The 19253-nt window shown below is 40.5% G+C and overlaps 1 protein-coding gene and 1 pseudogene across 1 annotated transcript in view; one reads left to right on the top strand and one right to left on the bottom strand.

Moving 5' to 3' along the window:
• Positions 1-19253, top strand: part of ITGB5 (integrin, beta 5) — a gene marked incomplete at its 5' end in the record, with an annotated part of 195936 nt that overhangs the window by 9316 nt on the left and 167367 nt on the right. The window contains one exon of the mRNA XM_006869428.1: positions 8846-9050. Within this exon, the coding sequence (XP_006869490.1) occupies positions 8846-9050 (205 nt within the window). The remainder of the gene's footprint in view (positions 1-8845; positions 9051-19253) is intronic.
• LOC102824622 lies at positions 4679-7246 on the bottom strand (annotated as a pseudogene).

Genomic DNA, 19253 nt, shown 5'->3' with positions numbered 1-19253 from the left:
CAACCTTCTAAATATTCCTTTATATGTGGTTCAGAGTTCTGGGACCATCCCCTGAACCTGCTTGGTCGGGTATTCTGTGTTGTTGTTGGCTGAGCTCTCTGCTATATGTCCACCTGATCCGCCATCTTGTTTGTTCTCTTGGAAAAGCTTCTTGACTTCTTGAATTTTGCAAAGGTTCTAAAGGGCTTTGGCTAGTCCTTGACCATCGTATGCTATAATGAGGGTCCCTCCAAGCATTGTACCTCTTTGCCAGTCATCTGAGAGACTGTCCAGCAAAGTGTTACCAAGGGGAGAGGACAAGATTGATGTCCTAACTCCTTCAGCTGTTACCAGGACTGGCATACATATAGTACTGTACTATTTGTTGGCTGCCTCCCACACTGACAGGCAGCCAGCTGGAGGCAACCAATAGTTCTCACACCCAGTGAAAGGGTGTTCAAAAAGAATCCTGGGCTGGCTTTGCCATTAAAACACACACACACACACACACACACACAACACACACACACAAAATCCCGTACTGGCAAGGATCAATACTTAACAACTACCTTTAAAACAATTATTTTTAACTTCTTATCTGTGAGTCAGGTGAAGATATACATAGCAGAGCATAAGTTTTACATTCAACAAATCCTACATACTTCATTTCATCTCATTGATTGCAGTCTTCTCAATGGAACCTGCCTTGTCTTACTTCCTGCATTTCTGTTTTCATACTTCCTCCTTTTCCAACTTTTCTGAACTTTGTCCTTGGATAAATGCTGCTCTGTTGATCTCAAATGGTTGAATGCTCTGCGGTGTGTGTTCCTCACTGATATTGTTGTTTCTCTTAGAGACCTATTTCTTGCTTGAAAATTGAGTTCAGTTTCAGACCTGAAAGTTGACCAAAGGCCATAGTCTTGGGGTTCCACACTCTCATTCTAACTTGTAAGCCTTTTGAAAAATGATTTTGAATTTTGTTCCACATTTTCTCCCATTCTACCCAGGACCTTCTAATGGGATCCCTTTCAGAACAGTTAGTAGTGGTAACTAGGCACCATCTAGTTCTTTTGTCTCAGGTTGTAGAGACTGATGCTCACGTGGTCCATTCATCTATTGGACTAATTGTTTCCATATTATCTTCAATTTTCATCACCCTTCTTTCCTCCAGACAGGGAGAGATCAATAGCTGCAGCTAAGATGGCTACTCATGAGCTTTTAAGACCCCAGTTGCTACTTCCCCAAAGTTGGATGTAGAACATTCTTTGTGAACTGTATTATGCCAATTGTCCCCTGAAAATTATGGTCATGAGTCCCCAGTCCCAGTGACAAATTCCCTCAAGGGTTGCTGATACCTAAGTTTTCATATCTTTGCCCTCTGTGTGTCAAAGCTGTATAGATTTGTGGGTATATCCCCACTCTCCCCCTTACACTTGTTCAGCCTGTGTGTCTATCCATGTATCTACCTAGAGATCATCACTATTGTAGGCTTGTATATGTCACAGCAGTTAGCTCTGTTGCTCTTCAGTCTTGCACCACATGTCTTCCCTTGCTTCAGTCTTTTTTTTTTGTGACTCCACATTTTTGTGTGTGTATCTCCTTCTTACTGTATGTTACCTTCCCCTTCACCCATATTAGCACTTGTCTACACTCTAGTTGGAGTCCTGGTGTGGTGCATAGGATAAGCACTCAATCTCAAGTTCGATTTGAACCACAAGGTCGGGAATTGAAATCCTATACAGGGCCTCTGTGAGTCAAAATTAACTCAACAAACCCTCTAGTCAGTGATTTATCCTTGCTTATCTCCTAGCCCTAGCGGTTATCAAGGTGTGTTTGTTTTGATGTGAAAACCTTTTCTTGACTTTTTATAATAGTTGTCTTATACAGTATTTGCCCTTTTGTGATTAACAAATTTCACTCAGCATAATGTCCTCTAGGTTCATCCATGCTATGAGGTGGTGTTTCACAGTTTAATAGTTAGTCTTAACATTTAAAAAAATTCTGTGACTAAACTATTCCCTTTTTTACTTTGTAATTGTATTTGTTACCTCTGTTTTCTAATTTCATTCTTGTAGGTTTATTTTACTTCGATTACTTATATATTTGGGTTAACTTCTGAGTGATGTTGTCATATATGCTAATTTCAGGTTGCTGTCTGTCTGCTACTTGTTCTCTGTCCAAAGAACTCTCTGTAGTATTTTTTGTAGTTAGTCTGGGTTTTTACAAATTCCTTTAATTTCTATTTATCCGACTATGTCTTAATTTCATCATCGTATTTGAGGGACAATTTTGCTAGATATATGATTCGTGGTTGGCAATTTTTTTCTTTCAGTTTTATATATGTCATCCCGTTGATCTTTTTGCCTGCATTGTTTCTGCTTGTTGTTGTTAAGTACTATGGAGTCGGTTCTGACTCATAGTGACCCTGTACAGGGTTTCCAAGGCTGCATCTTTCTCCTGCGGAACAGCTGGTAGTTTCGAACTGCTGACCTTGAGGTTCACAGCCCGACTCGTAACCACTACGCTACCAGAGCTCCTTATTGTTTCTGCTTAGAAATTATAAATTACTAATTCTCCTTTGTAGGCTACTTGTAGTTTTACCTGAGCTGCTCTTAGGATTCTTTCTTTGTCTTTGATTTTGGAAAGTCTGATTATAATGTGTCTTGGTGATTTTCTTTTGAGGTATATCCTATTTGGGGTTTGTTCCACTTCTTGAAAGATTATCTTCCCCATCTTTTATGATGCTAGAAAACTTATCTTTCAGCAGCTCTTGAACAGTTTTCTCTATGCTTCTTTTGTCTATTCTACAATCACCATATTTTAAAAGAAAGAATATTATTTAGTTGTAAACCTATGCCCCAAATATCTGGTGTCCCAAATTAAGTTAGATCATCCTGACACCCAGCCCCATCTAAAATCCAATTTAAAGAAAGAAAGAGTTGTCTTTCTTTCTTTACTTTTCCCATATATAAACTTTATTTCATTTGACATCATACAAAAATTTAAACTTAAACAAGAAAATGAAAATATGTACCTTTTACAAGTCAAAGAAAAGCAAAAGTTTTAGCCTTTGAGTTGATCTGCAAAAAACAAGTACATTAAAGGTACAAACTGCTGTAGCCGGTCTAGAAGAGTTGCACACAGTCCTTTTGAAAAAGTTAAAACTGGTTTCAAGATTACTTTTTTATATTTAAATTTACAGGCACAGGCCAATTTATAAATAGTTGCATAAATCAAAAGCAACCTTAATAAACTTTGTAGGCTTGGAGTCCTGGTGTGCCACTGTAGGATCAGCCCTGGACTGGGAACCACAAGGTCAGCAGTACAAACCCACCAGTGCTCCTTGGAAACCCTATATAGGGTTACTATGAGTTAGAACCAACTCAACAGCACTTAACAACAACAACAACTATGTGGAAAAGGAATACTAAAAAAGACACATCTACAAACACTAAGCTTTCATTTATAATAATTTTGTTATGTCTTATTTAAAACATTTTGTAGTGATTTATTGCCTAAAAATTCAAGTTTAAATTATAATCCAATAATTAATTGTACACAGAAAAAAGTCAGATACTATAAATAGAGTATAATCTTAACTTTGATCTTTCAGTTTCTGTGGCTTCATGTAAAGTAAAACAAAACTGCACATTGCACAAAGTTGTTAGAAAGCACAGGGAAATTGAATTTTGCAGACTGCGTATAACTGAATTGTTTCTTTAAAACAATTCACTAACTGCTGCTCATATTACTATAGTGCAAAATCTTTTATTGTTTCAACATGAAATTTAGCGTAATCTCATGAGTACATCAAAAGCCTGTGAGGTCCCAATGAACTGCTAAGAGACACACCCAAGCCTCAGTCTATCCCAGTGAGTCAACTAAAGGCTAATGATAATTGTCCAATACCACACACTTCTTAAGTGATTCACATTTCTGTGAACTGAAATAAAAGATTTTTTTGTTTCAAGTAACTGAATAACTGACTTGAATCTTCACTTTACTACAACAGACTTAGACAACAAATGATCTAGTGTAAATCACATTTTAAGCATGTATAAAACAGACCCTTTCAAAGTTCCACTTTTGAAAGCAAGCCAGGATGACTAGACTTTGTCTCTCATACTTTGGACATACTATCGGGAGGGACCAGTCCCTGGAGAAGGATATCATGCTTGGTAAAGTAGAGGGTTGGATGAAAAGAGGAAGACACCCAATGAGATGGATTAGCATGGTGGCAGCAGTTCAATCATAGCAACAGTTGTGATGTTGGCATAGGACTGGGCAGTGTTTCGTTCTTTTGTGTATAAGGTCGCTATGAGTTAGCACCGAAGGGATGGCACCTAACAACAACAACTTCAGTGTTAGTATGTGGTGTAACCAAATGAAGCTATGTTGAAAACCTTTTATTTGTTCAGGGGTAATTCCCTCCAAAATACTGTATCTGGTCTCCTGATAACTCATGCCATAATATTACTAATCGTAAATTTAAACATTTTCAAAAATATATTTTATAAATCAAAGTGTTTTATTAGGAAATACCATAATAAAATAGATCATCTTTATGTAAGTATGTCCTTTTTAAAATAAACATAAAAACAAGAATTTAAAGGAAGCCACAATAGAGGTAAACAAAATGTATTATGTTGCTATGGTTCTTTATTTCTCAGAATTTAAGAAATAGAGGCAAGTTAACATTTCAGGATAACAGTGCTTAAAGGTCAAATCTCTGTTGTTTTTTCAGTCTGTGCCATAACTTTAAAAACTGATCCTTGATCACATCAAAAATCTGCTTTTCATGTACAGCTCTGGCTGTATTTGTTCTATCAAAACGTTCTTCTATACAGATGAATGTATTTCTGCATTCAATACCATGAGGCCTTGGAATGGCTTTGGCTTCATGAACTGAAATCATCTGACTGTCCCAGTCAAACTCTAGCATAATATTTAAGAAAGTCCAGTAAGTGGTCCCTAACATGAGAGGTAAGGAAGAACGTTACATGAGCGTAATGTACAAGGTACATCTGTATAGCAGGACTAAAAGATTATGGGTAAATTTTATGGAAGGCTGGGTTCAGGTAGGGTTTGTAAATAGTGTCAAATCATCAAAACAAGTCTCTAGCTGCTAAGAATACCACGAGGCATTATTTATCTCATGGTGACTTGCCCACTTCTTAGTCACCAATACAAATGGACAAACTCTATTTTCAGGGTATGCATAACCTTTGAGAAAGAATGTGTTTCTTATTCAAACTTAACAATTGGCACATATGGTCAAATCAATTGAGGTCTTTCAATGTAGCCAGAAAGTCTAGTACAGAAGTGTTTATGGACTAAGGTGAGTATATGCCAGGCCTCAGTCTTCTGATTTATGGCTTCCTCTTTAACTATTAGACATAAGTCACTACCAATGTTCTGTCTGTACCAAAGAGCACCCAACCAAAAAAAGTCTGCTTTGTGGAAATAACAGCTGAATTTCTCTGTGCAGCAATGTCCAACAAAGTTCTTTCTTCATTAAATCACTTACTTGCTACTGACATGTTTCAAGTAACTCCAGTATCTGCTGACTCAACTTACTTTTGACTTTCAGCAGTGTGATTTCTCTAGGTTCTAAAACCGGTGTTTCTTGAAAAGGTAGAGCACATCTGACTACATGTGGTATATAGTGTGCATAAAACAATGGTTGCATTGAGTATCTTCTTTCAGCTGATAAAGACACTATCTGGTTAACTACAGTTGGCTCTTGGTGGGGTGAATGAAAATGTTGCCATTCACCATCAAGAGGAAGCTTTGTTTTCATTGCTTAATTTCTTCCTTCCTCAAAATAATGGGGAGGTTGAGGTGTGTATTGGACTGACATTTCCATATGCCAACTGCTACAATGACACAGCTGTAGAAAAGCCTGCATTCTATAAAGTGAAGTTACTATGTTGTTGATGATTTGGTGTGAAGGGAGGGAAATCCAAAATTGAGGACTTTGGGAACCTGTTCTTGTTCACTAAAAGTGAACATATATTCTTCTACTTTAGCTCTTCACTACCCTTTGAAACACCACACATTGGTCCCTAGCCAATCTTTCCAGGAGCTCCAAGGCCTAAGGGACCATAACCAGGCATGCTTAGTCGTAGCTTTTGCCCAACCCAAAGAAGGTGTTAGCCCAAGGGCTGGTGCGATGGCCAAGGAAGGAGCAAGATCAGAAAGATTTTTCTTATCATTATCTCGTTACATGTTGTAGGAGAAAAATACCAGTTTAATCCCTCTGCCCTTAACACAGCAACAATCTTCACATTTTATTTTTCTTTTGAATCCTAATGCAGATATAATTTTGTTTCTGTATTTTTCCTGTAAATGCTTTATGAAAGTGAAAGTTATCACAACTAGACCAGTAAAATAACATCATGATAAATGGAGAAAAGATGGAAGTTGTCAAAACTTCCTTTTGCTTGAATCCACAATCAATGCTCATGAAAGTAAGTTAACAAGTCAAACAGCGTGTTGCATTGGGCAAATCGGCTGCATGAGGACTCTTGAAGTTGTACAAGATCAAAGATGCCAGTTTAAGGACTAAGGTGTGCCTGACTCAAGCCAGGGTATTTTCAGTTGCCTCACGTGAAAGTTGGATGATGAATAAGATAAACCATAGAAGAATCGATGCATTTGAATTGTGATGTTGACCAAGACTATTGAAAACACTATGGACTACAAGAATAATAAACTAATCTGTCTTGAGAGAAGTAAGACAAAACGCTTCTTAGAAGTGAGGATGGTGAGACTTTGTTTCATGCTTTGATCATATTGTCAGGAAGAACAAGTCCCTGGAGAAGAACATCATGCTTGGAAAAGTGGAGAGTCAGTGAATTGGAGGAAGACCTCCAACAGATGAAGTGATACAGTGGCAACAACAATGGGCTCAAATATAACAACTGTAGGGAAGACTCAGGAGTAGACAGTGTTTTGTTCTGTTGTGCACAGGGTTACTGTGAGTTAAACCAACTCAAGGCACTTGATAATGAATATAATAAATATGTATATTAAAAGGAAAAAAAAATGTCCTGCATTATCTCTCTTTTGATCGGGATTCTTCTATAGACTGTTTGATCAAACCATTCAGTAGTGGTAACTGGGTACCTCCAGTTCTGGTCTCATGTCAAAAGAGACCTTAGTTCTAACTTAGTTCATGGAAAACATTAGTCAACATTTCATTTCCTTTATCTATACCTAACTCTTTTTCTTCCTTTATTGCTCCAGATGAATACAGACCAATCATTGTGCCTTAGATAGCTGCTTGCAGGTTTTTAAGACCTCAGGCACGACAGAAGCACTAAACAGTCAATTAACTGGGATGTCTTATGAAACTATGACCCTAAACCTCCAAACCAGTAAACCCTGAGGTATTTGGTTGTACATAAGCAGACTTAAAAGCTGTTTGTTTGGGGGTTTTGTGGGTGTGGGGGCTATGAATATATCTATCACATAACATTAACTTTTACAGGTATACAACTTATTGACATCAGTTACATTAATTGGCTGTGTAGCCCTTTCCCCTTAATCAATGCAATGTTTCCATCACATTAAACTGAAACTCAGAGCTCCATAAGCAACAGCCACTCCTCCTCCTTTCTGTCCCTGGTCACCACTCATAAATGCTCCTCTTTATACATTAGTTTATTCTTGTCATTTTATATAAGTGAGATCATGCAATATTAGTCCTTTTGTGATTGACTTATTTCAAGCAGCATAATGTCTTCAAGTTCCATCCATGTTGTAGCATACATTAAGACTACATTTCTCTGTCTGGCTGAGTAGTGTTCTGTTATATAAATACGCCATGTTTTGTTTTTCCATTCACCCATTGATGAGTATTTAAGTTGTTTCCACATTTTGGCCATTGTGAATAATGCTGCAATCAACAATGGTATACCTATGTCTACTAGCATATAGCTTTTTAAGAAGCCCTGGTAACGCACCTGTTCAACCAAAAGATGGATGGTTTGAACCCACTCAGCATTTCTATGGTAGAAAGACCTGGTGTTCACTTCCAGAAAGATCACAGTTCAGAAAACTCAGTGGGACGGTTCTGCTTTGTCACATGGGGCTGCTATGAGTTGAAATGGATTTGATGACACCAACTATCTCTATCTTCTTACAGAATTACCCCCTTATTTAGATTTTTTTAATGGCATATTCCCAGGAATAGACCACTAGCTCAAAGAATATATTGTAAATTGCTACATTGTCTTCTAGGATAGTTGTGCAGTATACAATTCCTACACAAACAGGTGAGTGAGCGGCTAAACAATTAACTCTTGACTGCCTGAGTGAAGATTAGTCAGTTACTTACATAATATTCATCTTCTAAATTTTTTAATTTTCTAACTTTTGACCAGAGTCCTGGTTTGGTGCTGGAGGATAAGCACTGAACCTCAAGGTTGGTTTGAACCACAAGGTTGGTGGTTCAAGCCCACCAATTGCTCCTTGGAAACCCTATATAGGGTCACTGTGAGTCAGAAACAACTTGCCAACACTTATAGCAACAACTTTTGACCATTTTAGTTATTGCCTCCAACAAATCATGCCAGCAGTAAAGAGCATTTTTTTTTTTAAGGAACATTTTGACCATTACAGTAACAATGAAATCAAACATTTTAATTATGCATTGACAGTCTATAAAGTACTTTCATAGCCAGGGCCTCCATTAATGCTCAGAATACTTAGGGATATTTGGGATAGGGATTATTATCCTTTTTGGAACAATGAAAATGGAAGGTGTAGTGGGTGTAAGGTCAACCAGACGGTGAAGAATCTATAACCTAGGACTACTGGGAGATGCCTTGATTGCCTCCTTTCTTCTCATTTCCTTGTACAGGACTTTGGCAGCCCGAGGTCAGTCACATCTCGGTGTGACTTGAGGGAAAATCTCATCAGAAATGGCTGTGGAGGTGAGATTGAGAGCCCAGCCAGTAGCACCCATGTCCTGCGGAGCCAACCTCTCAGCAGCAAAGGTTCCAGCTCACCGGGTTCAGATGTCATTCAGATGATACCGCAAGAGGTTGCAGTGAACCTCCGGCCAGGTGAGTTGCCCTCAAGAGTGGATGGATACTGTGGACCCAGGAAATTTCATGAGGGGAGGTGGGACATGTCTTAATTCAGACCTGAAAAGGCAAATGAGCATGGCAGGCTGAGTGCTAATGCTGAGGGACCCAGAATTCAGGAAGCACAGTACAGGACTCGACGGAAGTGGGACTGCACGCATGTGCCTCTGCTAGTTTTAAAGGTCCGCAACTTGGAGCCCTGTGGACATGTGGAATACTTCTGCTTATTGTTTTGTGCCAATTAATGCAAATTGCTGAGGGAAAGTAATACTTGTAGAAAAAGGTATTATAGTCAAATAATTGACCTTCTGAAGGGAAAACATTAAAGAGTAGAAATGTGTTGTTTTGTGACCCTGGAGCACAAACCATTGGTGCCACCTAGGCCTAAAGTAGGCAATATTTAACATTTGAGAAAATAACCTGCTCAGGGTCACCTAGTTAGTAAGTGGCAGAGTCTGATTCATTCTCTGTGGCTGCAAATCTTTTGCTTCTTTCCAGTTCTAATATTCTAAGTATCAGACTCCTTGAAAATGACAAAGGATTGATTGGACTACACTGTTCACATTACTGGGAATGAGGCAGCTTTTCCCGGAAAAGTCCATTGATTTCTAGCCTTTTGTTTTATCCCAGTGTCTAGAAATAATTGTAACAATTTCTAGAAGGCTTAGCTAGACTTTAGGGCAGCTGGGATTGGATTGGCTATCCTGAGTTCTAGCTCTGGCTCTGTCAATAACTTATAGGCCCTGTGTGGGTTATTCTAACTCTCAGCATCTTGGGTTCTTTGAAGTTAAAAATTATTATTTTTTCCAAAGAGTTGTGGCCAATGATGCAGCCTCTGAAGTCATCCTGATCTGGGTTTGAATAGGGTAGGAGCTCACCGTGCCTTGGAAATGGATTTAGCCCAAGACTGTGCAGGGTAGACTCTACTCACCTCTGATTCATGGCAACACCAGGTGTGTCAGAGTAGAACTGTGCTCCATGGGGTCTTCAGTGGTTGATTTCACAGAAGCAGCTTTCCAGGTCTTACTTCCAAGTTCCTGAATGAACTCGAACCTCCCAACTTTTGGTTAGTAGTCAAGCACTAACCCAGTGCTTTTCTGCTACGCAGGGTAACCACTCAATAATGTTAGTTGCTGTTGAAACTATAGCCATAGAAATAATAACTGCTAAGGTTTATTGATATAAAGCCAGGCTGGGTGACTGGAGGGCTCAGGACTTAGCCACTTCACCTTCCTGCTGTGCTGGGTCAGAGCTAGGCTTGAGGGGTCACCTTCATGGCTCCACTCCCAACTTTGTAAGTTCTGGCAAGAGTTCTGGGAGCCTGGCCACATATCTGGCCCAACTAAAGTACAGGTTTTGGTCCCATTTTGCCTTACTTTGGGATGTCATTAAACTCACACGCATTTCTTCAAACCCCCTCTCCATTGCCTCTTTCTTGCCTCCCTTCCCACCCCGCAACGGTTTAGAGGTGCAGGGCCTCAGGTCACATGGGAGTTGGAAACCTAAAACAGGCACCTGTTTGCTTGTGTTGCCTGCATGGTCCTCAGTATGACTACAGAGGAGGTGGACCATGTGGCAACAAGGCACAACACCCCTGCTAGCAGGAGGAAGCAGAGGGTGCTGGACAACAGGTCCCAGCTTCCCAGAGGCCACTCAGAGACCCTCCTTGAGGGAGATGTTCCACAGCGGTTGCCACCATTGCCTGCCGCCTCATTAATGCGCAAAATAGAGAGTGGGTTTTTTTTTTTTTACTATTGTTGTAAATGCAAACTGTCTGGTGAGATAGTTCATAATTGAAGAGTAGGTGTTGTATTGAGTTGTCTTAGAAATAAAGAAACAAAAGGGGTAATTAGGTCTCCTGGATAAGGAAGCACAGACTCCTGGCTTGCTTGGAGATCAGTGCCAGAACAATAGAAGTCACTATTTTACTGATCTTCTTACTGCAAGTGACGCTAAGCCTTTTTGTTTGGTGAACTAGCAAGTTGAGTGAGAAAAGAAAGAGAGAGCTTCCAAATGATGCCAGTGGTGAGAAGAGTGTTTCTGTGGGTAGGGGTCGGGTGATGCCCTCTGGGAAAAATCACTCCTCTCCTTGTGTGATGACAAGCTTAGAGCCAAGAGTTTTGACCTAGAAGGGGATTTGGAAGTCTTTGTAGACTACTGAGATATTGGAACTTTTGTGTAAGAATGGTTATAAAGTCATGTGAATGATTATATTCCTTTTTTCAAAATCATAATAACATAATTCTGGAAAATTGTCTACCTTAACACCATCTTATTTTTCAATTTGGCTATATCCTCTGTCTTTATTCACATACATTCATATTTTTCACATCATTGTTGTTATGTGCTGTGGAGTCATCTCTGGCTTACAGTGACCCTCTATAGGGTTTCCAAGGTGACCTTGAACTGCCAACTTTGCAGTTCATACTGACCTTGCAGTCCAGTGCATTAACCCACAGTGTAACACTAAGAGTCCATTTGTCACAGTCATAATGTATTCATAATTGTATATTGCTTTTACTCAAGAATCTTTGAGAAAACCATAATGAAGCTCATGCTGTTGAGTCAATTCCAAATCATATCAATATGACAGGACAGCATAAAACTACCCCATAAGGTTTCTGAGGCTGTAAAAACATACGGCAGCAGACTGTCATATCTTCTCCCATAGAGCAGCTGGTGTGTTCAAACCTCCAACCTCTTAGCAGTCAAGCACTTTAACCACTACTTTGAAAACCAGATAAAAACTCATACCTCCAAATGAATTTGTAGTCTGCAGACTTGTCATCTAGAGTGGTTTAGCTTCTGGTTTTGGTGTTCTTTACCTAGAAACTTTCTTAGAGACTGTGATGTTTGCTCTCATTCAGAAATATCCTCCAGATCTCATTCTTCAGAGGCAGATTTAGTTTAAGAAAGAGTTGAATGTCACAAAAAGCCAAAGATACCACCATTTGAATGACCCCCATTTTGAAATCAGAATTAATGGTGCCATAAGATAAGCACTGCAGGAGCTCTTATAGCTTACTGGTTACAGAATCAGGCTGTGAACCTCAAGGTCAGCAGTTTGAAACTACCAGCTGTTCCGCGGGAGAAAGATGAGGCTTTCTGCTCTCGTAAAGATTTGCATCCTCGGAAACCCTGTGAAGGGTCACTATGAGCCGGAACCGACTCCACGGTTCTTAACAACAACAACAACAACAACAAGATAAGCACTATACACTCTAGTTGAACCACAAGGTCTGTGGTTTTAGAACTCAGCTCAGAAACCCTATACAGGCTTGCTATCATTCGAGGCTGACCCCAAGGCACTCAGCAACAACATGAGGGAGGCAGAGAGCTTGTGTTTTTTTGGTGTGATTTATTAACTGGCTTTTAAAACAACCCTCAAAAAGAAGTTAAAGAAGTGATTGAGAAGCTTCCTTAGCATTTAATTAGCATAGTGGTTATGAGAACCTCAAGGTCAGCAGTTTGAAACTACCAGCCCTTCTGCAGGAGAGACGAGGCGTCCTGTTCCCGTAAAGATTTACAGCCTCAGAAACCCTGTGCAGGGTCATTATGAGTCAGACTCCATGGTACTTAACAACAACAACATTAAGCGCTCACAGTGCAATTAAAAAGAAAGAAGAAAGAAATCTTACTTGTATCGTCACATCTCATGGACATTTTCATACGGTCTCCTGTATTGGAAATAAAATGGAAAACCTGATCTTGTGTATAGAAAATCACAGTGTGGGTGTTGTGTGTAGCTCTGGTCTTGTGGAAAATGTAGTGATACACAGACCACTGCTTGGTCAAGTTGGTGGACAGCAGGCTGCCTTGTGAAGCAACACAACCAAACTGATGTTTCTCAGTCAATAGAAGACTAGAAGTCTTAAGGTCTAGAGATCTATTGTGAATGTGGTCCCCAAATATAGAAATGCTTGAACTCAGTGATGCCTCTTGGAAATTTGAGAAATACAATCCTAATATCTATAAAAACAAGTGTAGACAAACCCCAGATATTTATTTCTTTGAGGGTGTAGGAGGAATGATGTATCACAGTTCACTAAATTTCCAGTTAACTAAACACTTTGCCTTGGGTAAATTCCTTTCTGATTTTGGGAAAGGCTTTTTGGAGTGATTGGCTTTTTCCATTTTATATTTTTAAAAATGCTTTTGTGTCTCCTCCCCCATACCTCATAAGAGATAATTGTTGAGTGAAACATAACACTTTTCTCCTCTTACCAGACTAATCAAGGACAACCAGCAGGAAAGACACATTACCACAGCAAAGTTATTGTTCCAGGATAATCCTGGACAGAAAAAGAAACATTAACTCTCTACTTTAGACAGTTTTGTATAAACACAAAATCATGTTTTCTATTCCATTTCCAGTATGTAAGGATGGTGGTGGTGGTTATGTACCATCTATCTGGTTCTGACGCATAGTGACCCCTGTATAGGGTTTCCAAGGCTATAAATCTTTACAGGAGCAGAAAGCCTCGAACTGCTAGACTCGAACTGCTGACCTTATGGTTAGCAGTCCAGCTCATAATCCACTACGCTACCAGGGATCCTTCTTAACTTTAAAGAAAATCCTAACAGAAGACCTGAAATCCTTAGAAAAGAACATAAACTTTAGAATAAAGTTTATTAAGACGATAAGAAACTAGAAGTGGTTTTGAAGCATTAGGAGGAAAACCAAAATACAGCAACAATTACAAAAAAAAGAAATCTGTTGCTACTGAGTTAATTCCAACTCATAGATGTAGGACATGGGGTTTCCAAGATTGCAGTCTTTATAGGAGCAGATTGCCACATCTTTCTGTCTTAGAGCAGCTGATGGTTCGAACTGCTGACCTTTAGGTTAGCAACCAAGCTCTTAACCACTGTGCAACTGGAGCTCCTATTGGCTGGGTGGTTATAGAAAGGGTTTATTCAAGTCCTTATTTGCCCCATTCCCTAGCCTTTTTTAAAAAAATAACCCTGAAGAATAGTTTTCTTTCTGTTCATTTTTAACTTTTTCATTTTGAAATAATTTTAGATTCATAAGAAGTTACAAAATATAATGCAGAAAATTCCCAGGTGCCCTTTATCCAGTTTCCCCCAATGATAACGTCTTACATAGCCATAATACAAGATCAGATCAGGAAAATGACTGTTTCAATACTATGATTTGAATGTGCTCCTAGCCCCTAACTCTATTTCTCATCTCCTGTCTCATGCGAGGTTCTACTTTAGAGGTGCCAGTTATCTGTCTTAGGTAATGCTTACTAAGATGAGGAGAAAAATTGTTGATGATGAATGGATAAGGGACTATTTTAAATGAAACTGGGAATGTAGAGCCCTAATGCTTGGAGTCGAGTTCTGATGGTGCAGTGACTAGTTAAGCACTGGACTGCTAATTTGAATCCACCTAGCCGTTCCACAGTGGCACTGCAGGAAGTACACTGTGATGCAATGTAAGTTTGAACCACACGATCGGAGATTCAAACTCACCTGCCACTCCTTGGATACCTGTACAGGGTATCTCTGAGTTGGAACCAACTCAACGGCACTTAACAACAACAACAAAAGCTGCTCCACAGGAGATAGATGTGGCAGTCTGATCTGTAAAGATTACAGCCTAGGAGGTCCTGTGGGGTGGTTCTCTCTGTCCTTTGGGTCCACACCAACAGTGCCAGTGCTTGGAGGGCATCCTTGAGAAGTGCAAATGGTTAACATGCTCAGCCAATGACTGAAAGCTTGAAGGTTTGTATCTGTCCAGAGGTGTCTTGATCTACTTCTGAAAAATCAGCCGTTGAAAATCCTATGGAGCATATTTGTTCTCGGACACACATAAGGTCACCAGGAGTAAGAGTGGATGCAACAACAGCTGGTTAATTCATGGAGAACAGACACTGTAGGGAGGTCAGCTGTGGCTTTAGATGGCTTGCTCCTGGGTATGTACCATTGTCAAAAGTCATAATCCAACGTGGGGAGTCAAGTGCATTGGTGACCTTGTTCTAGACCAGAGAGGCAACGTTTTGGTTCTAGGTCTGGATTTAATTACAAGATACTCATTACCTTGGAGTCCTGCTGTGTGTTAATGCTCTGGACTGCAAAGTTGGTTTGAACCACAAGGTCAGCGGTTCAAGCTCATCAGCTGCTCCTCAGAAATCCTATACAGGGTTGCTATGGGTCAGAACTGACTCAACAGCACTTAACAACAATTACCTTTAGCTGCAGTGAACTGAAGCGTTAGATGTAGTCTTATAAGGATGCACTAGGGCCTAGTTCCCTATTCGCCTATAGTCACTTGTTGATTCACTTGTTACCAGATAACTGAGTTTTACATTTCGCTTTTTCAGTTTGTAGCTCAGGAAGCTAATTCTGTTGAGTCAAAAACACATGTATTTTGGAATGGCAATATATATTTTTTTATTTTAACACTCGAATAGAAATCAGTCTTAACACTTGAACAGAAATCAGTCTTCTTAAAAAATAAACACAAAAAGTTTTGGCTGAGAACTCTCTGGAAACGTTTGGCAAGCTGCTACATGTCCTTGACTTTTCATTTTTATTAGAGGGAAGGCACAAAGAAGAAGGCTTTAAAATGACACATCAGATAGAATGTTAGTTGGCATTTAATTACAGTGAGAAATCATGCACTTTTTTTTATTGTAAAAGAAAACTTACACTTTAGGATTGTGTAGTGGCAAGAATGCTGTTCGAATGACAGTTGGCGCTGAGTGCTTATGAAACAAAAACTAAATGGATAGGAGAGGGCCTGCTTGCAGGAGTAGCTTAATACTCACAGGTGCGAGATCAGCTTTTGTATTTTGAGTTTGAGTTTGCTTTACCCCATTTCTCTGATCTTCCCACACTGGTCCCCAGGCAGGGATTACTTAGAATAGCCCCAGAAAGAATGGGTGCAGCCCACAGGAAGAGATGAGCTTGCCATGGTTGGAAGGATCATAGGAGCCTATGTGGTGAGGGAGGGAAGTGGGGACCACACAACAGATCCAGAGAGATGAGTAGGGGTGGAGCCCCAGAGACAGGCACAGATCAAACACTGATGGAGAGAGCAAGAAGGGTGTGCCCTGTGGGACACACAGGAGTTGACAACTGGTTTAAAGTCCCAGAGGGTGCAGGAGAACAGTGTGGCTGGGAAAGAGAAGTAATGCAGGAGTGTGCGAGTGTGTATGTGTGTGCTTGTGGTTCTGGAAATGTACCCAAAGTGAAAGTGTGGCTCAGATCTTCTTTCTGCAGCGAATACTCCTCACACACAGTAAGAGCTTCACCTTCTGTCTGCTAACGTTGGAAGCACCTCCCTTGTTGGGGAGTTGGTGCACTGGCAGCTTAACACCTACTCTGAGAATCATCCAGGAATGCCAGTCCCTCTAAAATCCGCTGACAGAACATTCCATTATTACCAAGGCCCGTTAGGGAGTGTGTGGCATCTACAATCAAGCATATTTGAGGTAGCAATAAACACTCATTGTCAACATTAAAGATGTAACTCTCTTATGCCCCTCCCTCTCTGGAAAACTAAAGGAAACATTTGTTTTTTTAAGCATTTGCCACTTTCCTATGAGGAGGTGCAAGTGTGTGTGTGCGTGTGTGTGTATATGTATGTGTGTGTTTGCATACTCTAAATTTTCAATCTCTCTTAGAATTTAATGCCAAGAATATATACCCTGCCCCTTTAGGCATACAAAAAGACCTATTTTGGAAACCCTATACAGGGTTGCTATGGGTCCGAATCGACTCAACGGCACTTAACAAAAACAAAAACATCATCTTTCCCTATTTGCCTTCATGTCTGTAAAATTTGGAGTTAAATGTAACACCTGGGGCTATAGCCATTCAAATTCGTCTCTGGCAGAATTTTCTGTCTTTTTCTCTTCACAGGAAATTGCTTTAATAATTAATTTTGGGGGGAACTGGAGACAAACGTTTCCTTACGTTTGAACTTTTGTAGAGCGGTTATGTACATTATATCCTATAATAACTACAATTATGAACTTCCTCCCCATTTTATCACCAGAGAAACTGAGCAGCAAGTTTAAAGGATTAGCCTGAGGTTCCTCTGAGTCTGGTGAAAAGGTCTGGATTCCAGCCCAGTTCATCAAGCCCGAGGGTTCCTTTTCCTCTTCATGGGTGCCTGCCGGCCTCCACGAATACAAGGCAGTTCCCTCCTTGCTGACCAGAAAGTGCCAATCTGTTTGTTTCTTACTCATAAACGATACAAAGGTGAAAGTGGACTCAATAGTGGGAAAATAGAGAGTGGTTGGAAACTTGGGAAGAAGGAGACAGGCAACAAAAAAATGCAACAAGTCTTAAAAGGCCATGAGATTGGGTTGAAAGGATATGATTGCAGACTCTACCTATTTGAACTCTGTTGTATGTCCACACAAGGGCTAATGAGGGCTCTCCCCAACCCCAATTCCTCCCTTCTTCCTGCCTTGCCCACCTGCACCCCCTCAACCTACCCCCATCCAGTGTGATGTGGCATCCAAGGCTGAGAAGGCCCCTGTGGAGGGAGCTGCTCTGTCTGATAGGAGCCAGATAAAGACTCTGCAGCAGTCTAGAGTACATTCTGGGAGAAATCTTGAACATTCCTATTTGAATCAGAGTTGGATGGTTTTTAAAAATAGGCTAATACCAACAGGCAACGCAGACTACACCAGCCTTGAGGCAGCTACTACAGGCCATGTAAAGACAAATCAGGGGAAGCAGGCTCTGAGCTGCCCCTTAGGTTTCAGATATCAGTTATAACAGCCATGCTTAATTTGTGCAGGTCTTTACTGCTTATAGAAATCTTCTCGCTCAGAGAGCACATCATAACCCTCAACAGTCCTGCCAGTATGGTGGCGGTTATTATTTCCACTCTGTATTTAAGGAGGGTGTTGCAATGCATTTGGCTGCTAACTAAAGTTTGGAAGTTCGAGTCTTCCTAAAGGTGCCTTGGAAAACAGGCCTGCTGGTGATCTTCTTCTGAACAGTCAGCTATTGAAAATCCTACAGAGCACAGGTCTACTTGGACACACAAGGGCTTCACTATGAGTCAGAGTCGACTAGATGGCAACTGGTATTTAAGGAAACAAGTTCAGGATTCACACTTGTAGAGTGACAGAGGTGGAACTTGGTCTAAGAACTTGATTCTTCCTGGTCTAGTTAATGAGATGTGGGGAAGAGGGGAAGAAGCATAGAGGATTGTGTTCCCTGTCCTGCAAGCTCAAGAAGGTTTCATTCAGTTTGCTGGTTGTCAGTTTCAGGTGACAGATTGGTTGCTGTGAGACCTGGCTGCAGGCAAATCAAATGTGGCTGCCCTGGTGCATGTCTAAACACAGACTGCATCCAGATTTCACATGCGTGTGGGCAGTTCTTCAGCTCTGGGATAAATAGGACATCTCTTGGTACCCCTGCAAGGCATTCAGTAAGCTCCAGAGCAGATATGGCATGATTTGAACAGAAAATGATATAGTTTTTCCTGATATGATTTGAACTTTGAAATTGGCCCTTAATGATTTGTTTTTTAGAGCTTGTGAAATGATGCTAGGGATCCTTGTCCTGGTCTGAGCACTTCAGTTATTGCCCCAAGTTGGGCATCTCTGTGATCTCTGTAGGGGAGATTACAGAAGCCACACCCACAGACGCTGGCTTTTCTCTGTGTTCTTTTCCTGTCAGTGAATTCCTTTGGCTATATTACGGTAGAATCAAACATTGTTTTCTCTTTTTGTGGTGGGTTAAGCATTGGTTCAAATTCACCAGCTGCTCCTTGGGTGAAAAATGAGGCAGTCGGCTTCTTTCCATAAAGATTTCCAGTTTTGGAAACACTCTGGGGGCAGTTCTACTCCGTTCTATGCTGGTGTTGTGAATTGCCGTCACGTTGGCTCCGATTCATAACAACCCTGTATAGGGTTTCCAAGAAGCTGGTGGGGAGTTTGAACCACCAGTCTTGTGGCGCAAACTGACCTTGCAGTTTTGTGCTTTACCCCACAGCACCACACCAGGACTCTGCTCTGTAGGGTCATTATAAGTTGGCATGCACTCAACAGCAACGGGTTTGGTTTGGTTTGGGGTTTTGTAGCTGGTAGACAAATTTAGTGGTGTTTATTTCTTCCCATTTTTCTGTCTCTTTTACCTTGGATAAGGGTAAAGATTGGAATCCATCTTCTTGTATTTATACACATAATTTCTGATGACAACAAGTGGCTC

The sequence above is a fragment of the Chrysochloris asiatica genome, unplaced genomic scaffold (genome assembly GCF_000296735.1).
Source record: "Chrysochloris asiatica unplaced genomic scaffold, ChrAsi1.0 scaffold00130, whole genome shotgun sequence".
Taxonomy (NCBI): Eukaryota; Metazoa; Chordata; class Mammalia; order Afrosoricida; family Chrysochloridae; genus Chrysochloris; species Chrysochloris asiatica.
The sequence above is the reverse complement of the archived record's forward strand: the minus strand, read 5'-3'. Positions and strand labels throughout refer to the sequence as shown.